This window comes from Colius striatus, chromosome 20 (assembly GCF_028858725.1).
Source record: "Colius striatus isolate bColStr4 chromosome 20, bColStr4.1.hap1, whole genome shotgun sequence".
NCBI classification, from domain to species: Eukaryota; Metazoa; Chordata; class Aves; order Coliiformes; family Coliidae; genus Colius; species Colius striatus.
Genome location: NC_084778.1, coordinates 684,727 through 704,134, shown reverse-complemented (window position 1 = coordinate 704,134; position 19,408 = coordinate 684,727). Strand labels below are relative to the sequence as shown.

The following is a 19,408-nucleotide window of genomic DNA, read 5'->3' as shown; positions in this document are numbered from 1 at the left end:
CTGGCTGGCAGCTGCACGGGCCCTTGGGCTGCAGGAGGAGGGCATCTGTGCTGCAAGATGTGCTGCCCTCAAATGTTTCATGGTTAAACTGGATAAAAGCCACCTTGTGTTTGTAAGCTGATTCAGGTTAGGTCAGAGGCATTATTGCCTCGTATAAAGGAACCTGGAGAGAAAGCTGGAGACAGACAGTACTGTTAGCCTCAGTCTGTGGGTGAAATAGGGGACAAGGAAGGGACTGTAACCTGAACCCAGATCTGAGGGTGCCTTACATGGAGAACTGGAGGTGGTGCCTTCATCTCTCATCCCATGGAACATACGTCTTGAGGCAACCCAGCAGCTAATTCTGGCGTCTCTCCCCTTGCAAATAACCACTACATGTATATTGCAGTCAGCTGGGGACTGATGTTATGCCAAGTCCTTGCGATGAGAAGTGTCACAATGGAACAATGAAGCGTTGTGGCTGTAGGGACAGTCAGTGTGGAAGTTGCCCTCCGTGGCAGCTGCAGCATTTATTAATAATTAAAGCTGTGTCTGCTGTGCTTTTCACTAAATTTGTTTCATTAATATTTTATTGTTTTAAAGAAGGAAAAAACCCACAACAGTGAAGGTGGTAAGAGAAGCCTGTTTCCTAAGCAACAGCAGTGTGCTGCTTTGCAGTTATTTTTAAAGGCAGGTTGCTTCATTTAAGATTTGGAACCAATTATTGCTGCATTGCTTCAGGCATCCGGAAAGCTGCTTGGCTTCTCTCATTTTCTGTGTTTCTAATTGAAAGACAGAGCAAAACAGGAGCTGGGTTAAGAGTTGTGACGGTTGCTAGACGGGATCTATGACTGTGACGTGAAGAACATCCCCACGCTGTCATCACTCTTTGTTCTTCCCGTGCCTGCTCTGCGTGGCCTTGCAAAACCCCACGGGCAGCCAGACAGTGCTCGCCCCCGCTGCTGCTGTGTAGGTGCACAGATGCTGCCTCTCCCTTGGAGTGGAAGCAGCCTTGCTTGCAGGGATGGCATCAACACTGGGCTCCAGCTTGCCTGAGAGCACGGGCTCTGTATTTGCCACCTACAGATGCCCTTTGATTGCAGAGGATGTTCCGTGGTACAACCTGATTGCTCAGAGGGGTCAAGCAGGGATGTGCCTGTGTGTCCTGCTCCTCTTTTCAGGGAATAATGCTATGCTTACTCTTTTGAGCACAGTATAGGTAAAAAATAAAAGAGTGCAGTTGTTTTCTGAGGCAGCAGTTGTGTTTGGGGAGCAGTGTCAGACTTACTCCTCAGTACCTTTGTTTGATGCAATAAAGCCCATGTCCTAAGAGAACAGAAGTCTGTGAAAGCTGAGGCCATAGGCACTGTTCCATTATTGCTATGTAACATCTCAGTGAGCCTGGTTTTTGCTTCTCCTGGGCTAGGACTGCTCTGGGTTCTGCCTGAGCAGTAACAAATGCTAGGACAGTTATTCCAGGATAGCCCCAGGCTGACAAAGCTCTCATCATGGAGGGGTTATTGGTGTTCTCGTCTTGGGGATGTGATTGAGAGGAGAAACATGGTGACTTACTGTCCATCTCATTTGTGCTTCTCATCTAGGTTGTGCAATAAGGGAATATGTCAGTTGTTCAGAAGAATTTGCAGTCTAAATAAATTTGGGACTAGGAAGGAGAAGGAGAGTGCTGACTGCTCTATTTTACAGAGAATGAACTCAGGATATACAATTAGAAGGCTTAGTTTTGCTAAGTCAGTTTAGTTGTACCTCAGTGAAAATTGTTAAAAATGAGCAATCCCAAATCCCCAGTTCAGCAGTATTTAGCCCCAGGGGCTGTCTCACCGGCACGTCACGGCTTTGGACAGAAACACTCTCTGTTGTCAGAGTTTATCCAATGTAACTCAGCTTAAAACCATGTCTGCCTTCACCACTGAAAGCGAAATAGTGGCATGGTTATCCCACAGCACGTTTCCAGTTTGTTTTTCTCTGCTGTTTTCTGCACCCTGAGAGCAGATGTTTGTGCTTTCTGAACACGCTTTAGGTTGATTTGTGCAGCGGGTGATAAGAGGAGGCCAATCTGAGGGTTTCTTCCAGTGCGATACGACACAGAATATGAAGTTATTATTTAAGCTTTGCTTAACTTTTTGTTCATTCAGCAGGTCATTCTTCAGTCTTTCAAAGCAAAGCAAAGTGCAGGAGAAAGCAACAGTTCTGGAAGGGGCGGGTTTTGCCAGCACTGTTGGGTGCAGGCGTGTCCCACGTCCCCGGCTGCCGCGGCCTCTAGACCAGCAAAATGCAGGAGGTGTTCCTCTGTGGCAGTCAGGCTCCATGGCTTAGTTGTCAGGGACTCAGCAGTGGGGATAGGTTGTTCTTAGACACAGGCTTTTGGGTATTGTGGAGTTTGGAGGCCATGGAGTACAGGAAGGAGGAGGAGTCTTCAGTGCTCAGCACTTGGCAGTATTGGGCTTCTAGGGCAACAAAATACCACCTCCTTTCAGCATCAGCTGCCAGACCTCAGCAGAGATGGGATGTGTATCAGAGCACACACACCAAAATGTAGTATGGCAGTTCCAGCTGCAGTTTACTGCAGGACTGCCTGCTGTCATTAAACACAGGAGAGCATCACCCAGGTGCCCAATTGAGCCCCCTCTGTCAGGACTGACGTGCCTGTGTGGCCGTTGGTGAGTGCACACCTTGCAGATAACACTGGGCTTTTTCTCCTGCCTGTGAATGAATTGGGCTATTCTCCCTCACGCCTTTTTATGGACAGTGTTGACTGGATGAGTCATCTGCAGTCTCACTATGAAAGCTGATAGACAGGGAAGGCTTGCTTTTTACTGTGATTTTTATTGTGTTTATCTTGTTTCTCTTTCCTGCAGCAGTTTAAAGGAGAGCAGGTTAGATTTCTGATGCACAGTCTTGCAAGGCTGAAAGTGCACTGCAGTCTTTTCCCAGTGACCATCAGAGCACGTTACAGTCAGATTTGCAAAATGACCCTGACAGGTGGATCTGTTGGAGTTGTGGATCTGGCTGTGTCTGTTCCCTCTCAGGCTGTGGTAGTATTACATCTTCTCAGTCTGTAGGCTTTTGATCATTCTTTCTGAAGCTAGATGATGGGCTCTGTTGGAAGGTGAGCCTGTCTTACCAGGTTTTATGGTTGTTTGTTTTGTTTTCACCCAGCCTCCTCATCTCTTCAAGTTTTGCATTACTCACCACATGAGTGATCTGCAGGCAGCAGTACTCTAGGAGCAGCTTGTGGGTTTGTCTTGAACATGCCATTTTAAACAGAGAAACACATAACAAAAGCAGCTTTAACTCTCCTGATACACAGCATTGCCTGTCTCATAGATTTCCACATATGCTGCAGTCTCATTGCATCTGAGTTCCTTCCCAGTCGTACTGACCAGTGTGTGGTAACAGTTGCGTGTCTCACGCTTTTTTCATAGTCCTCCCGTTGCCAGAGGCGAGTGACATTCCAAGGCAGCTGGGAGGGGACCTGGTAGACTTTTTTGGTTATTTTCATACCTATTTCCAGTGAGTGATGGCATGATGAAAGTAAATCACTTCCATTTGGGACAATTTGAGTTAACATTGTTATAATCAGAAAGGAAAGGGTGATCTGTTCTGCCCTGTGTCTGCAAATCAAGATCCTGGAGCAACAAAAGCTGTGTGGGCACTAGACAGAGTAAATGATACACAGCAATTGACTGCATGTGGGTAGCTGGTTAAACACAGGCATGTCTCACATTCTGTGTTCAGAGATCAGGTCTGTGTAACTTACATGAGGTTCCTTCTTGCCAGGGTCATTCTTCACAGGCCAGTGCTAAAGTTCCCACAACATGATTTTGAAAGTGAGTAGCAAATAACAGAAAAGTATAACCTCCAGTTAGTCCTTTTCATGGCAAACACCAGACCATGAGGAGGAATACAAGTGGCACAAAAGGATGTGGGAACTCACAAAGGTAAACAGGAGCCTCAGCTCAAAACAGAGATCATCAGTAAAAGCAGATTTCTAGTTTATTGTGTCTTGCATTGGGGGATCTGGTTCTGCCACAAGGAGCTGAGAAGAGGTTTTGCCTTTGGCCTCATTTTTTGCTAGAATTGACCCTGATTTTGAGCTCTAGTCTGTCTGTCTGCCTCTCCCCACACAGCCGTTCCCGTGACTCCACACTTAGCAAATGACATTGGCCAAAGGGAAGGCTGAAGGGCAGCAGCTCCATAACCTCGTGTCCTTCCCTGTCTCGCAGGTGTGGTGGAAGCGTGTCTGCTGCACATGCTGAAGCGCAGGGCCGCCGGCTTCCTGCGGACTGACAAGGTGGCTGCGCTCTTCACCAAGGTTGGCAAGACGTATGCAGTAGCTGGAGATGTGTGCAAGAAAGTGCAGGAACTGCAGCAGCAGGTAGAAGGCAGGTGAGGTCTGTTACCAGCAAAGTTCATGTGATACGTGTGCAGCCTGGAGACAATACAGAGACTGCATGGTAAATGTAAAGGGACCTGCTCCAGCCTTGCTGCTCTGTTAAGAGCCACCCAAACCCTGCTCTAAGCACCAGAAACCTTTGGCTGTGTCCTCTAACAGGAAGGAGACAATGAACTTAAATTCCATGCTTTCTCTTGGTGGATTTTTGTGTGTTCTTCAGCTATTGACAACCACAGATCTGAAGTGCAGTAGAGAATATGTACAGCAAAGAGACTGTGTTAGGAATATTGGTGGGGGCTGGACTTGCTTTGTTGTGTGTGTAAAATGAGACAGAAGTGTTGTAGCAGTCTGATTTCTCCTGAGGCTGTGACTTAAGAAAGCCTCTATTTAGATGCAATTAAAGACATTTTCATTCCTCTGAGGTCAGTGGTGTCATGCATTTCTTGATTTGGGATTGTCACTGCATGTGTGTTGCCTTGTAGAGGTGCTGTCATGGCATCACAGGGAACTAGGCACCGTGTAAACACAGAGGGGAGTTACAGATCTCACTCCAAACAGCACCCAACCATTGTAGTTACTCTTTGTGACTGAACCCGTTCCTGAAAGGGGAACTGAGTGCTGTCAAAGAGCAGGATCATTTGAGAACATGGATTTTCTACTGCATTGTTGAAGATGTCAGGGTTTCTGTCCTTACTAGGACAAAATTAAACTCTTTCTGACATTTTAAGGGGAAAATTTTCAGAGAAAGAGATTAAGAGGGTTAGTCTTCCCCTGCCACCATGCTGTGTATGGAGAGCCAGGGCAAACCTACAGTGCTATACAGAAGTAGGAAGCTCTCCCAGTGCTCAGATTTATAGTCCACCTTTCTCCTGCAATATGTCGCCTGATGCAGGAGTGTGAACCCGCCACAAGATGCGATGGCAGGGCTGAGGCAGCCTCACCACCAGCTCTGCTGTGGACAGGTGGCTTGGCTGCATTGTGTATTTTAGGAGGAGAGGATCTGGGTAGCACCCCACCAGTGCTGTCACCAGAGACCATGTGTGACTGGTACCACCTTAGGAAATTGGGCTTTGTGACTTGTTGCTTCATGCTGGGTGCTGGGCCTGGAGCAGTGTTGTCATCACGTCTTACATAAGTCGTGCTGCAGGCAAAGCTAGTGGGGAGGAGGAAGGGAACACAAATCCACATTTCATCTGCTTTGCTAGACAGCAGGAAAGAGAAATGGAGAAAACAAACCTATTTGCCTTTCTCTGGGCCACCTTTTAGAAACGGGAAAGCTCTAGGCAGCACATTCAGCTTCAGAGTCAGCCTCTGGTTCTAAATCTGTTCAGACCGTTAATTATCTCAACAGTGACAAGTGATAATTTGTGTCAGTGCCACCAAGGAAGGGAAGGGAGCATTGTTGTCTCTGTGCAAATGTGCATTGGACATCAGTACTCAGTGTTTGAGAGCTGAATGCTCACTGTGACAGGACAGCCAGCACAGGTGAGAGCATGTGTGTTGTGCTGAGGAGTCACAAAGCTGCTCCTTGGCACGATGCAAAGTGCAACTCCAGCCACGTGGAGCTGTGCAGTGCCATGGCAGCACACGTGGGGTCTACAGAGAACAGTACCATCCTGTTCACGTGGCAAAACACCTCCTGACAGCATGCCTGTGGCACAGCACACCGCTGTCCCTCGCTGGACTGGGGTCATGTAGAAGTTCTGGGCAGCAGATGACTCCCCAGAGAGGAATGACAGCTTCCTGCATGGTGCAGAGACCTCCGTGCTGACAGTCCCTGTATTCTTGTCTGCAGCTACACTTGGGAAGGGATTCTGTGCTGCATAGCCAGCTTGCCATCCTGGCACAAAAAGGCAGCATTAAGCTCCTTTTTTTCTGAGGGGGACCTGTTGCTGTGCTGGCTTATGCTGTAGAAACGAGCAGGGGGTCTTGGCTGTAAGAAAGCTCCCAGCTGGCTTTGAATGCTCATTTGCTATAGTTCTAGTTTCTCAGTTTGATATTGCTTATTTCTTAGTTGTCTTGTTGTCATTCTGTAGGTGGTAGGAAATAGGATCTTACTGCCAAGACACTAGCACAGACTGTGCTATAGCTATATATGGTGCTTCACAGAGAGAATGAAGAGATGGGCCTGTGCCCAGGGGTTGCCTGATGATGGTATGGCAGGAGGTCCCTAGAAAAGCTCTGCCTGTGTTACCCCAAATCCTACTCCATGCTTCAGGTCTCAGTGGGAATATCTCATGTAGAAGGAGCTGTATGCCTTCCTTGGGGTCCCAAATAGCTTTAGCCAGAAGGTATCAGGCAAAGCTGAGAGACAGGAATGTTCTTTTTGCCATCCTCTTGGTGACTTTCACAGCTAAGTGTGAAGCTCTGATAAGAAGCAGACTTCTGTTCGTTGGATGCTACTTATTTCCTGCTACACTTTGTATTTTGTTGGTTTTTCAGTCTTTTGGGCTGGATTTACAGCCTGTTGATTTCAGCACAGTGTGTGGGAGTTTGGGGATTTGCCTGGAGGTCCAGAAGCAGGAAGGGCATTTTCAGTAGTTGACCGTGTAGCCCATAATACTCAGCACAGGTCTGTTTGGGGGGGGTTTTAGGGCTTATTTAGCATGTCTGTGAATTAGATAATCTTTACAGACTTCTCTTATTCAAGACCCACCTGGACACGTTCCTATGTGACCTGATCTAGGTGAACTTGCTTCTGCAGGGAGGTTGGACTAGATGATCTCTACAGGTCCCTTCCAACCCCCACCGTTCTAGAAGTCGGAACTGAGGCATCCTAAATCGTTAAAGGCATGATTTTCAGAAGGTCCCTCATGATGGACTGACTAAAACTCCACACACCAGTGGAAGTGAATAGTGGCTCAGTAGTGTAGATGGGTTGGATACAGGTATGTGTGTGTCAGAGACAGGCTGAGTACTCCAGCACCTCTCCATGCAGTCTCCCACCAGAGGAGCTTCCTGTGAGGAGTCTCAATTCTGACTATTTGCTTTTGCAGGAAAAACCAGCCAAACGGGCAGGAGCCCCTCAAGAGGCAGGGATCAACCACAAACAAAACACCTGTGCTGACACCTCAGGCCATCAAGCACATCTGGGTTCGAACAGCGTTGATTGAGAAGGTGCTTGACAAGATTGTGCAGTATATTGTCGATAACTGCAGGTAAGGAGAGAATCAGCAGCACGGGGGTTTGTTGGACTCGTGTTTGGATATCTGCAACAAGGAATTTCATCAAAAGCCTTCTGAAAACTGGTGTGATGCAGACTTCTGGTACAAAGAAAACCAGTTGCACAGACATGTGCTTTTGTTTTGAGTCATGGACAGGAAGTATTGGCCATACAGCTTTTCTGAAATCAGCTGAAAAACTAACGTGGAGTATGTAAGGTGCCAGATTTCCCATAAGAAGAGAAAGATAGGAGCCCTAAAGCTCAGTGTGGTCCCAGAAAGGTTTGTCTGTAACTCACTGTCATTACAATTTGTTCACAGTGGTGCTCTTGTAATTCTGCACTGGGGGGACACATCTTGTGTGTTGGAAGCCCATGGGTCTGAAGAGGAGAGCTAGGGCAGAGGAACTTATTTCCACAGCATTTTCCAAGCCTACATTACTGTTTTCCTTGTCATCAGCTTTATTTTCATCATCTATCTTGCCACTAAAAAGACAGAGAATGTAAGAAAAGTCTTTGTGCAGAGTGAACCGTTGCTCTGGGGTTTCTAATGCCAGTTTCAGAGCTGTGTGCAGCAGAGGCAGTGAGAGGGGTGGCTGCACCCCAGAGACATAACTGCAGCACTGAAATCCAGCACATCAGTATGTCTGCTGGCACATGGATGTACATAATTCACCTGGAGGCACGTCTAGAGTTCAGCCTCAGTTGTTCCCTGCCTGTGTTTTGTAGCTGTTCACCTTGCTGCCTTCTCCAGCCATTCAGGTGAGTTTGGATCAGGGCCTTGTTTGCAGGTGTGTGACTGAGAACCTGACTTACTGAATAAAACAAACCTCTCCATAAGGCTTGTTCTCAAGTATTTTTGTGTCCTTACTGCTGAAATGCTCCATTTCAAGTCCTTCAGCTCTTCTGCTCTTGAGGAAGAGGAGGTGATTTAGAGTTTGGGCCCCATCTAGTGGAGGAGACAGCAGAGGATAATGCAGTTCGAGACACGAGAGGTTTGAGTTTTTGGCTGTGTGGTTTTTCACAGCTTTGCCTGCTGTGATGGGAAGACTTCGGGGTCATGGCAAGAGCTGCCATTTGTAGGAGTTCATTGTTCTTGACAGTGTTTCGAGATGATTCCTCACAGATGGAAGAGATGTTTTAAGAAAGTGTGTGGATCTCTTGGTCTCTGTGGAAAACTGACACAATTGCTTGCAGAGAGTTATTGTTTGTCTCCATATTGCATTAGTGCCCAAAGCCCCAAATCAAATATACTGGGTAAACACATTCAGCAAAAGGCAAGCTCCTGCCTCTCAAGAGCTCAGCTCAAAAATAGATGAGGCAGAATGAGCATATTGAGAAGAGGCAACGTGCCTGAGATACACAGGTGATCCAGGGCAGAATAGGGACCCAAAGTAGGGGGGTGGTCATCTTGTTAAATATAGAAGTCTGTAGGCTTATTGAACTGGTTGCTCTAGCCTCCTTAACACTCCCTGGAGACATAGTCAATGTTATTGATGTAGGTCAGGAAATTACCTCATTCTAAAGCAGATACCTAAAATGGGCTAAATGAATTTCTCCATAGCTTTCTTACAGTATATTCTAATGATCTTTAAAAACAGTTGAGGACACACCTATGTGTAAAAGGCTTCTTTACCTGCAAGCCCAACCCGATGTTTCTTCTTTTCTGCATCAGTAGAGGAGCCAGTCAAACTCTGCTAGAGCTTTTAAAGGAGATGCAAGCATCAGTGGTTTCTAAGTAATCCTAGCAACTGCCATACCTGTCAAGTTCAGGAAGCACAGGGGGTTTGGATCCCTTTGGTCCTGTCTCTGGCTGTTTAGTTACACAGTTTTCTTGTCAGCTCATTGTGTGAGAGAGTGTATTTGGTAATCACAACAAAATTCTGGTGCTGGATTTTTTGTATTAGAACTGTAACTAAAACAAGCTTTGAATATGTGTTCTGCTTCAGTTTGTACACAGCACTCCAGATGTGCAGCCTAGATCCCCTTTTCAGCCTTGGTAAAGCTCTCAGAACTCTAAACTCTTGAGCCTTCCTTTTTGTGTAGGCTTGCTCTTGAAATGAGTTTGACCTCAGTTTTTATGAAATGCGAAGCCTGACCTGGAACATGACCTCAGCAGCCAGGCTTCCCCTGCACAGGCAGCCAGCTTCCCCTGGGCTGCAGGGGATCACAGCAGAGGCTCAAGCAATTGTCAGGTTCAGAGTGGTGTGTTGAGTTTCTCTGCTCGTATCTCTTTTGTTGCCTTTGGTATCCTTTGGCATTGCTTTTTGCAAGTGGTAGCATGGGATATTTTTAAAGTCAAGGGACTCATGTTACCAGGAGGCATCAGAGCTTTTGCAGTAACAACCACTGTTTTTAACTGGGCTCTCATGTTTTATTCCTAGTAAATACTATGAGAAAGAAGCTTTACTGGCAGATCCAGTGTGTGGGCCAATACTGGCTTCTCTTCTAGGTGAGTTCTTGCAAAGTTACTGCTTCTAATGAAAAGAAATTGTTTCTGAAAATGTTTTTGACAGGCTTATGACAGAATGTTATCTCCAGCCCTGGATGATAGGGTCTGGTATGTTATTGTATGTGTTGTCTGTGTATGGGCCAGTCCTGTAGCATCATTAAGTGATCATCAACATTCACATGGCTTGAGAAGGAAATCTCAGTTTCAGTACTTTGCCAGCAGGATAAGGGTCAGTATGCTTCAGAATGGGCTCAGAAGGTGTCTGTCTTGGGCTGTTTTCTTAGTTGGACCATGTGCTCTGGAGTACACCAAGCTGAAAACAGCAGATCACTACTGGACAGACCCTTCGGCAGACGAGCTGGTGCAACGGCACCGGATTCACGGCGTGCACGGCCGCCAGGACTCTCCCTCGAAGCGCCCAGCCCTGGGAGTAGGTGTTTACTGGGTACCTGCTTCTGAGTCGAGGCACGGGTCGGTGATACAAACAACCCCAGGAGGGAGGGATCTGACTCTAGAACAGCCTTTGTCTTCTCTCCTGTAGTGGAGCCTCAGTCACAAATCAGAAGTCCATTTGGGCCCAAATACCCTCTTTACCTACACTTAGAAAAGCCCGAGACCCAGGACTAAGTTCTGTGGCTTTTGACACTTGTGATGTAGTTCCCAAGCAATCATGAGCTGCCTTGGCCAGGGGCGGGTGAGAGTCCAGGTTACTTCTCTGCAAGGCCTCCTGGCTCCAGAAGCCAGGGTGTTGTTCTGAGTGGGACCGTGGCGTTTGGGCGGCCTGGCAGTGCGGGCACCCCGTGCCAGCCGCCGTGCCCTGCCCGTGTGTGTGTGCTAGATCCGGAAGCGGCACTCCAGCGGGAGCACGTCCGAGGAGCGCGATCGCTTCGCCGCCTCCGCCAGGGAGTACGTGGAGTCCCTGCACCAGAACTCGCGCACACACCTCCTGTACGGCAAGAACAACGTCCTGGTCCAGCCGGTGAGTACCGCAGCGTTGGGCGGCACGCGGCCGCTGCCTGGCTGTGGCTGCAGAGCTCAGCGCCGTAGGTCAGAACACAACGTGGGCTTCTCAAGTCTCATCCTCATGGCAGTGCTGCCTTCCCACTCGGCTCCTTAAGACGTGACAAATGCTTTCACTGCCTGGCCGATGTGAACTGTGAATGGGCCCTATAGGTAGGAACGAGCACAGTAGGCTGTATTTCATAAACCCAGTCACTCTGTTGTGTGTTTCCCCTCTTTCTAGTAGTAATGCTAAATCCCAGTGCTTTGGGGTTGGGGCTTCCTCAGAAGGTCCTAGATGATGCAGTGCTCTGGAACTGGTGGGGCATAGGAAGAGTGGAACATGGCAATCACAGCTGTGCACTTGCGTCACCTGAGTTGGTTGTTTGTTGCTTCTGTGAATAGAAAGACGACTTGGAGGCAATTCCTGGGTATCTCTCCCTTCATCAGTCAGCAGATAATTTGACATTAAAATGGACTCCAAATCAACTGATGAATGGAACCCTTGGGGATTCAGAGCTGGAGAAGAGGTAATCATTGCGTTCAGGGCAAGACCAGAGGCATTTATGGTGTTGATTTCTTGTATGCTTGTCAATATGACCTAAGTGTAACAAGGCTGATTTAATCAAAGGGCTTCTGAACAGTCTGTAGGTTGAGGTGTTGGCTTGGGTTCTGTTCATATTTTGCCACTTTCCAAAGGTCTTTTAATGCACTTGGACATAAGGCCTTTTCAAAAGGAAAACAAAAGCCTGCTTTTCCAGCTGTTCACAATTCTAGTCCCTCCCTTCAGAGGGTCACAAATCAGTTGGCAGCATGGCTAATTTCAGCCTCAAAAGAGGCAATGTCATTGTCTTTCGTTAGATCAGCTATTCATCTAATTTGGCATTCCACTTCAGTAGAAGGATGGGTAAAGCCTTGAGCCAGGCAGGTGTGTCTCCTCAGGGAAAGCTTCCTTCAGCCTCAGGACACTGCTCTGAAATGCTTAATCCACACCATTCTTTTTCTAAAGCTTCATGTGTAGTTTTTACTGGCACATTAATGAAGCCCAGTACCCTTGCTTTTATCGCCAGACTGATGAAGTTGCTCTCAGAGGGTTCAAAGCTCTTTCCAGTGTTTAGTCTGTAAGCTCGAGCCCCAATGCATCTTCATGCTGCTGCCCATAAATCACAGGAGCAAGACAGAACTGAACCTGCTGTCCTGAGCCCCAGCTCCAAGGCCATCGTGGAGCCTGTGCCCCAGGCACTTCAGTCTGAGCCAGAGCACTGGTCTCACCCAGCATGGGGTGGTGGCAGAGAAGGGGAGGTGGGGAGGGAAGGGGAGGTGGTGGAGAGGCTGGTGTCAGGTGTAGCCACTCTGGGCAGTAGTTTCTTTGCCTTTTACTTGACTATTAATTTACCGTAATTGACCCAATTTAAAAAGCAGTTGTTAACTTAGCAGAGTCTTTTTATTGGGTGCTTGGAACCTCGAGCACTCCTGAATATGGCAAAAAACAAACCCAAGACATTTCCTGCCCTTTTTCTTCCTTACCAGTGTGTACTGGGACTACGCATTGATAGTGCCCCTCAGCCAGATCGTCTGCATTCACTGCCATCAGCAACGTAAGCATAACCCTTCCTCTCACGGGCACTCCTCTGCTGGGTGAGCGTTAGTGCTGCTCATGCTGCTGCCATTTCACGTGCTGCCTGCTAGGGGTTTATTGCAGAAGGAGGCAAACCATTTTTCTTCTGCAGATGTCTTCACTAAAAGGCCTGGTAAGAGCTCCTCTGCCTGAAAGTGCTGCAGTTGTCAGTTGCTTTCGATGTTCTTTGTTTTCCAGCACCTCGCTACCAGCCTGCAGCTTGCACAGCCACGCTGTGGGGCACATCCTGCTCTCAGACATCCCCCTGTACCCAGGTGGCTCTCCATGCCTCATTCTTTCAGTTCTGGAAAAGGAAATTAAGAACCTAATTCAGTTATATTCTTTTGAAGATCATACAGGATGCAGATTATCATGCTCAAAGAGTATCCAGAGCCCAGGCTGCTTTTTCTTACTTGTGCCAAATTTCTAGTGACAATGAAGACAGATGAGAAAAATCTACAATTGCTAATTCCTGTACCAATTAGGCTGGTGTTCACTCTAAACTGTGTGTCCTTTGTCAGGCTATGTCATACACCAGAGACCTCATTTATTTATTCTTGTATTATTTATTGTATGTTCAGAGTAATTTTAAATGTTTCTGCATGAGGCCTGTCACAGTTTGCTAGTGTCTTGAGCTTTTGCAGGACTGAAGGACTGAGATCACACTGTGGCTTGCAGAGTTCATTTATCTACTCAGACATGATCACAAAATTTACTTAGGAGGTAAGAGCAAAATACAGAGTTTGTGATGTAACAGTCTGGACTTCCCTTGTCCTCCTTTGCAGCAGAAAGCAGATGGACATTAGTCCTGGTGAGTCAGGATGGAACTCAGAGACCTCCACTGCACTTCCCCCAAGGAGGTCACCTCCTCGCCTTCCTTTCCTGCCTGGAGAACGGCCTCCTGCCTCGTGGCCAGCTGGAACCGCCGCTGTGGTCCCAGCAGGGCAAGGTACTACCTTTTCTGATGGGCTGCTTGTGGGAGGTAGGGCTGATCTTCATGTCTTCAACCACCATCCTGCTCCACAGAGTCTGGGCGTTGATTTCCAGTTGCTTTATAGTAAAGTGGGAGACAAAATAAGTCCATTTAGTCAAGTTTGGTTTTTATACAATAGTATATAAGAAATGCTCATTCTTTGATTATCCCATTGAGTAACGCCCTGGGATCTGCTGCTGTATCAAAATATGAACCCAGTCGATGGGAACTCAGATAGAATGAGACGTTCTTGCTGTCAGAGGCTTGGATTATTGAAGAGGCTGGTGCCCAGCACCCATGGATTACAAGAAAAAAGCTGTGTTTTAAGTACACAGAGAAGTTGTGGTTGGTACCTCTAAACCCCCTGCTGTGTATGATTCTGCTGTTGTCTTCTCCCTCACCTCCTCCCAACACTGAAAGTTTAGTTTTAAGATGCCAAAGGGCTGCAGTACTTGGTTTATGATGCTGTTAGTCACTGCTGACTGAACTGGAATTGCTTTCTCAGGGTAAGGTGTTCCCAAAGCTTCGGAAACGGAACAGCAACAGATCAGTGGACCTAGAGGAGATGCCAGCTGAAGACACTTCTACAGACTATGTGTTCAGAATTATCTATCCAGGACACAAGCATGAAAACAGTAAGTGCATTTGTTCTGCTTTGTTAAAAAACAACAACCAAAAAACCCCAAAACCTAAGAAACTTGGGAATAATATCCTGGGTAACTGAAGGTAACAAGGCAAGACAGGTTTTTGGGGAGGGGGGAACCCTATCACAAACTTCCATTGTATAGTAACTGTGATAACAGGTACATCTTACTGTAGGTTTCCGTAATGCAGTGAGACTTTATCTTCGTGGCAGTGGAGGTGAGGTGGGGCATCTTGCTTACATTTACTCTGCATTTTGCAGAGGAAGTTTTCAAAATACTCCCCTGGGCTTGCAAACTGAGGCTAAAAGCAAACAGATTGCCTGACCAGCCAGGAGCAGTTCTGCTCCCAAAGTGAGGATATTTTTATTGGCCACACTACTTGCTCATAATGTTGTCACTAGAAAAAAATCACAGAAACTCAACTCTTAAAGTGCCCCAAGAAGTCCCTGGGCTAAGTTTTCCTAGCTTGGAAGCAAGAACTTAACAATGGGTAAATAAAGCCCCTTCCAAGGAAACTGAATGAATTCCCAAGCACCAAACCACCTCATGTCATCAGTGAATACCAGTTCCTCACATGCAAGAAGGCATTTGGGCTAGTTCTCAAACAGCATGTTTGGTTTTATTCCCCTTGGTGAAGAAGCAAGAATTTCCCAGGAAGATCAGACCGTAAAGTTTAGGGGGAATTTGGATTTACTGCTCATATTGGGACTTACTACAGCTGTCAAATCTCAGCTGAAGCCTCCTTACCCCAGGGGACTGAATCACAGTGGTGGCCAGGCTTTATTAGGGCTGCTGCATTCACACAGGTAAGTTCATGTACACACACCAGCAAAAGCATGTTCTGCCCTTGTGTGAATCAAAGGGACTGCAGATTCTGAGGGCACATTCAGCACAGACCTGCCTGTTGAGTGCAAGACAGAGAGCTGGCTCCTGCCTCAGGCTTCTTTAGGAGGAGGCCTGTACCTTGCATGTTTGCAGTGCCAGTCATCTGGGGAGCAGAATGTTTGCTGGCCAGATGCATCTGGCACAGGTTTCAGGGTGAAAAAGAGGCCACAGCACTGACAGGGGCATGGTGAAGGAGAGAAGCTAGTTGGAACCTAGAATTCCCCTGGAAGTTTTGCTAAAAAGCATACTGAGCTGCTGCAGGCTGGCACTGGGGTCTGTCTCCTCTGCCACGCTGTGCCACGTGTGCTCTGGGAGCAGCCCAGGGCTGCCTGGGTTTGGTGCAGCATGCTTTTTGTCCTGCAAGAAACTCATTTTTCATCTCCACTTAGAGGAGCTGGTGCCTTCAAGAAGAGGGCAGGGTTCAAGTCCTGTGTCTTTGCTGAACGTGTCCTGTTGAGCTTTCCCACAGAACCAAGGTCTCTCTTCTTATGCTCCTCTCACTATTTTCTTTGAGCAGTAACTATTAACTACCACCACTTAGCTGCCAGCCGCTCTACCTCTGTTGACGATGATGAGGAGGAGGAAGATAAGCTACACGCAATGCTATCAATGATCTGCTCTCGGAACCTCACAGCTCCTAATAGGATGAAAGGTTTTTATCCTCCTCCCCCTGTCTCCCAGAGCTCTATTGCAGCTCGCTCCACTGATGCATACAACAGTGTTGGCATTATGACAGGGAAGAACATTTTACTCACCCCGTGAGATCTGGAGGTTGAGTGTGCAGAGAGGCTGGGAATGTGCTCACAGCCTTTGGGAAGTGGAACCAACAGCATCTTCCTGCTCCTTTGAGCCTGTATGCTGCTGAACAGACAAACCTCCTCTCCTTCCAGAGGCTTCCTGCCCACCTTCAGGGAAGCTGGACACTAGAGCAAGAGATGGAGGGAGTGTTGCAGGTCTGTGTGTTAGTTGTGTGCAGAGGGCAGCCCTGTTAGGAAGGATCAGAGGTGAGCATTACACCAGCAGCAGTGATGTGCTGCACCAAGCCAGACACGGAGTGTGCCTGTGGAGATGGAGCCCAGGGATGGTTCAGGTATTACCTCTGTAAGGTAGCAGAGAAGGTCATGTGAGATGCAATACCTTTCTGTGGTCATGTGCCTTCATTCCACTTCTTGCATTCCTGGGCTAGGTGGGGTTCAGATGAGGGTTACCAGGCTGTAAAGGAGCTGTCAGGAGGTTGACATCTGCAGAGGAAGCAGGAAGGAGAGTAACTGCTTGCAACTTTGGCTCCTGTCTCTATTTTTTGTTCCTTACATTAGCATGAACATGCTTTTTCTGGCATTTCTTTTTCCTAAGAAGAACATTATGTATCTTTACTGCAGATAAGACACTGGTACCTTTAAACAGTGAAGTGGTGGGTTTGGTTCCAAATTGATGTTAGCCCAGGTCTGGTGGGACTGACTGTAGGACACAGTAATTGCCCTGCAGCTCTGTACTGTGCTTAAGTTCTGGTTAATAGGATATGAACATGTATTCAAGGAGATCCTCTGCGTTTCTTGTAGGCTGCCCACACATTTATTCCAAGATAGTAGCCCCTAAAACTGATAAAGCCCAGCCCAAGTTAGTACAGAGCTCTTGAAAGGTATGGGTGGAAAGAAACTCCAAATATAGTGTTCCCCCAGAAAAGAAAGACAATGTTTCAGGAAGTTTCTGTGTGTCTGATCTGATCATGACTGGATATGGGTGATGACAGACAGGGAGGTCTAACACTGCCACGTACACACGTTAAGAGGTGGATGCTGGGGTCTAAGGTGTAAGAAACACGATTTAGTCAGGTGATGGAAATGTTAAGTTATCCCCTTTGAGTGGCTACCAGGTATCTGCTCTTGCTTATTTAATCTCCATGGTAATGGTAGAGTCAGGAGTTTGCTGCTTGAGAAGTGACTCTTGCTGAAGTAGATTGGATTGGCCGTTGTCTCTCCAGCAGCATCCCCTCTCAGTAATGACAACACTGTGGTAGCAGGTTTGCTAGCCATTTGCTTTTACATTTTGCAACATGCTCGACTTTTGCATGTAGCTGAAGTTACAAATAACACCACTACAATTCAATAAAAGATGCTGTTCACTCTAATTCTTCACTACTTCAGGCACCTTTCATCTGAATCTTTAGGTTCTGTGGGGTTCTTTCCTTGTTTCTCTAAAAGCTGAACTAAAAAATCTAAACTGAAAAACCCACTTTTCCTGTCTATGGAGGGGAGGCAAAAATCACCATCTAAAAACGTCTGTCCAATGGCTTTTATTTGAACCCAATAAGAAGCTGCAATAAATACTGGGTCATTCAGCTCCTTCCTGAAGAATTAAGGTGAAGAGCATTTTTGCATCACACTTTTGTTTTGTGAAATGAGACACACGTGGCTGCTTCCGCATGAGCCTGTGCTTTTTCTGTTAACAGATGGTTTTACTCCACTCCTTCCTCGCCTATGCCCACTCTCCAATAGGCACGACTAAAATGCTTTATGCTACCTTGATTTAAAATGCATGAGATGGTTTGGAATCGCCCCTACCACCACCCAACAAATGTATGTTTTAAAAGCACGGCCCAGGGGACTGGATTTTGCTTTGTTAATTTAGTGACAATACAGTGTTGTGGCATTTGCCTTAATTTTAATCATGGGTGAGCTGAAAGGCCAGTTATTTATTATAAACCAAAAAGCCCACGAGCTCAAATGCCAGCTGGGAAAGTTGAAGAGCTGAAGCCAAGCTTTCTGAAGGCAGCTGGTGCTATTTGGAGTTGCCTTCCTGGTTAAAAAAGCAAATAGACCTGGTGGAGCAGAGATAACTCCAGGAGCTGCTGTTGGATCACGTTTTCCTGCAGAGTATCCTACCTCTATAAACACAGTGTTGACATGAGCAGGACTTGATCTATCCTTCTGTGCTAAATCTTTTAGGATCTGGTTTGGAGGGGGAAAGAAGCATCTTCTGAAAGTAACTGAATCAGTTTAATTTCTTTTATGCTCAAACTTTGACTGGAGCTGGACCAGCAGGAACTGCAACATGAAATTCTGAGACCTGACTTAAATAGAAGGTCAGGTCAGATGATCTCCTCTGGCCATAAATAACATTACCATAGCATTACACAACCACCAGTTTTAGCTGTTACTGCAGCACCCTTTTCTCTGTTCTCTTGAAACACAAACTGGGATGTGCATGGGCACGAAAGGGGGAAATGGTGAAGGGATTTGACTGGAGGGGTGACGTGCACAGCATGCTGCTGGTGGGGGTGTGCTGAGAGCAGTGTCGCTGAGGGCACTCAATGCTGCTCCCCTTTCTGGAACCAAGGTTCAGAGCCTGCTGAGATATAAAGCATGAAGTCATCAGGATGCACAGAAGGAAGAAGGGGAAAGAAGGAAAAAAGGTTGATGGCCTACTGTTTTGTTTGGGTTTTTCCCTAGACACCAGTGAAATGATAGAGATGCAAGGCTTTGGAGCAAACCTGCTGTCGTGGCAGCTGGAGCACTGCAGCCAAGGCTCCTCGTGTGTCTCCTGTTCAACAGGCAGCTCCCCCTACGATATACCCAGCTGTTGCAACTGCATCCATGATAGGTAAGCTGTTCAAAGCAGGGAGGTGTCCTTGCTTGCAGCACCACACACAAGGTGTAATGATTTTCAAGTAGTTTCTGACTTCAAAAGATGGAGTTATCCAGGAAGAAATTCAGCTTGTTAAAGCTAACCTTGTTAAGCCACTCTCAAGTCAGTTGTGATAGAAAATTGCATCTAGTTCTTTTGTCTAGTTTAACATAATTCAGTTCTGGAAGTGTTTTCTTTCACAAGTCATCAACAATTACAGTGAAGGGCAACAATTAATCTGACAGGGACTTTTACAATGCACCTGCAGTAATTGTGGCTAAATGTGCCAGGGGAACCTGTTTGGGGTCAAAATGTTGGTGGAGAAAATGCTTTAAAAGTGTAGTGTGTCATTATTGTTGTCATAACTGTTGGTGCAGAGACACAATTGCCATGTGCAGGCCATGGGGATCAGCACAACACTCATGATGATCCCTGTCCTCATGACCTATCATGCTCCTGTTGATGTGTCTCCACAGAACTCCATTAAAGATGTTGTGTGAAAGCATGAAGAGGCAAATCGTCTCCAGAGCCTTTTATGGATGTAAGTGAAGCTGCTTCTGTCCAGCCTCTGTGGTACCCATACAATAATCTAAAAGCCATGTGATGCTGCTTTTAGAAAGCAGCCCAAACCCAGGATTGTTGTTGTGAGTCAGATCACCT

At 46.9% G+C, this 19,408-nt stretch overlaps 1 protein-coding gene across 7 annotated transcripts in view; it reads left to right on the top strand.

The window, feature by feature from the left end:
* The window catches only part of SGSM2 (small G protein signaling modulator 2), a 47,160-nt gene that overhangs the window by 15,539 nt on the left and 12,213 nt on the right, over positions 1-19,408 (top strand). For 4 of the 7 annotated variants that reach the window (XM_062012461.1, XM_062012459.1, XM_062012462.1 and 1 more), the window contains 11 exons: positions 4,224-4,386; positions 7,390-7,551; positions 9,938-10,005; positions 10,290-10,435; positions 10,844-10,984; positions 11,410-11,534; positions 12,535-12,602; positions 13,408-13,571; positions 14,101-14,230; positions 18,574-18,724; positions 19,225-19,289. In XM_062012461.1, coding sequence (XP_061868445.1) covers positions 4,224-4,386; positions 7,390-7,551; positions 9,938-10,005; positions 10,290-10,435; positions 10,844-10,984; positions 11,410-11,534; positions 12,535-12,602; positions 13,408-13,571; positions 14,101-14,230; positions 18,574-18,724; positions 19,225-19,289 — 1,383 coding nt within the window. Of the gene's footprint in view, positions 1-4,223; positions 4,387-7,389; positions 7,552-9,937; positions 10,006-10,289; positions 10,436-10,843; positions 10,985-11,409; positions 11,535-12,534; positions 12,603-13,407; positions 13,572-14,100; positions 14,231-15,641; positions 15,777-18,573; positions 18,725-19,224; positions 19,290-19,408 lie in introns of all 7 variants that reach the window. The other 3 variants (XM_062012466.1, XM_062012460.1, XM_062012463.1) reach the window with 3 other exon arrangements.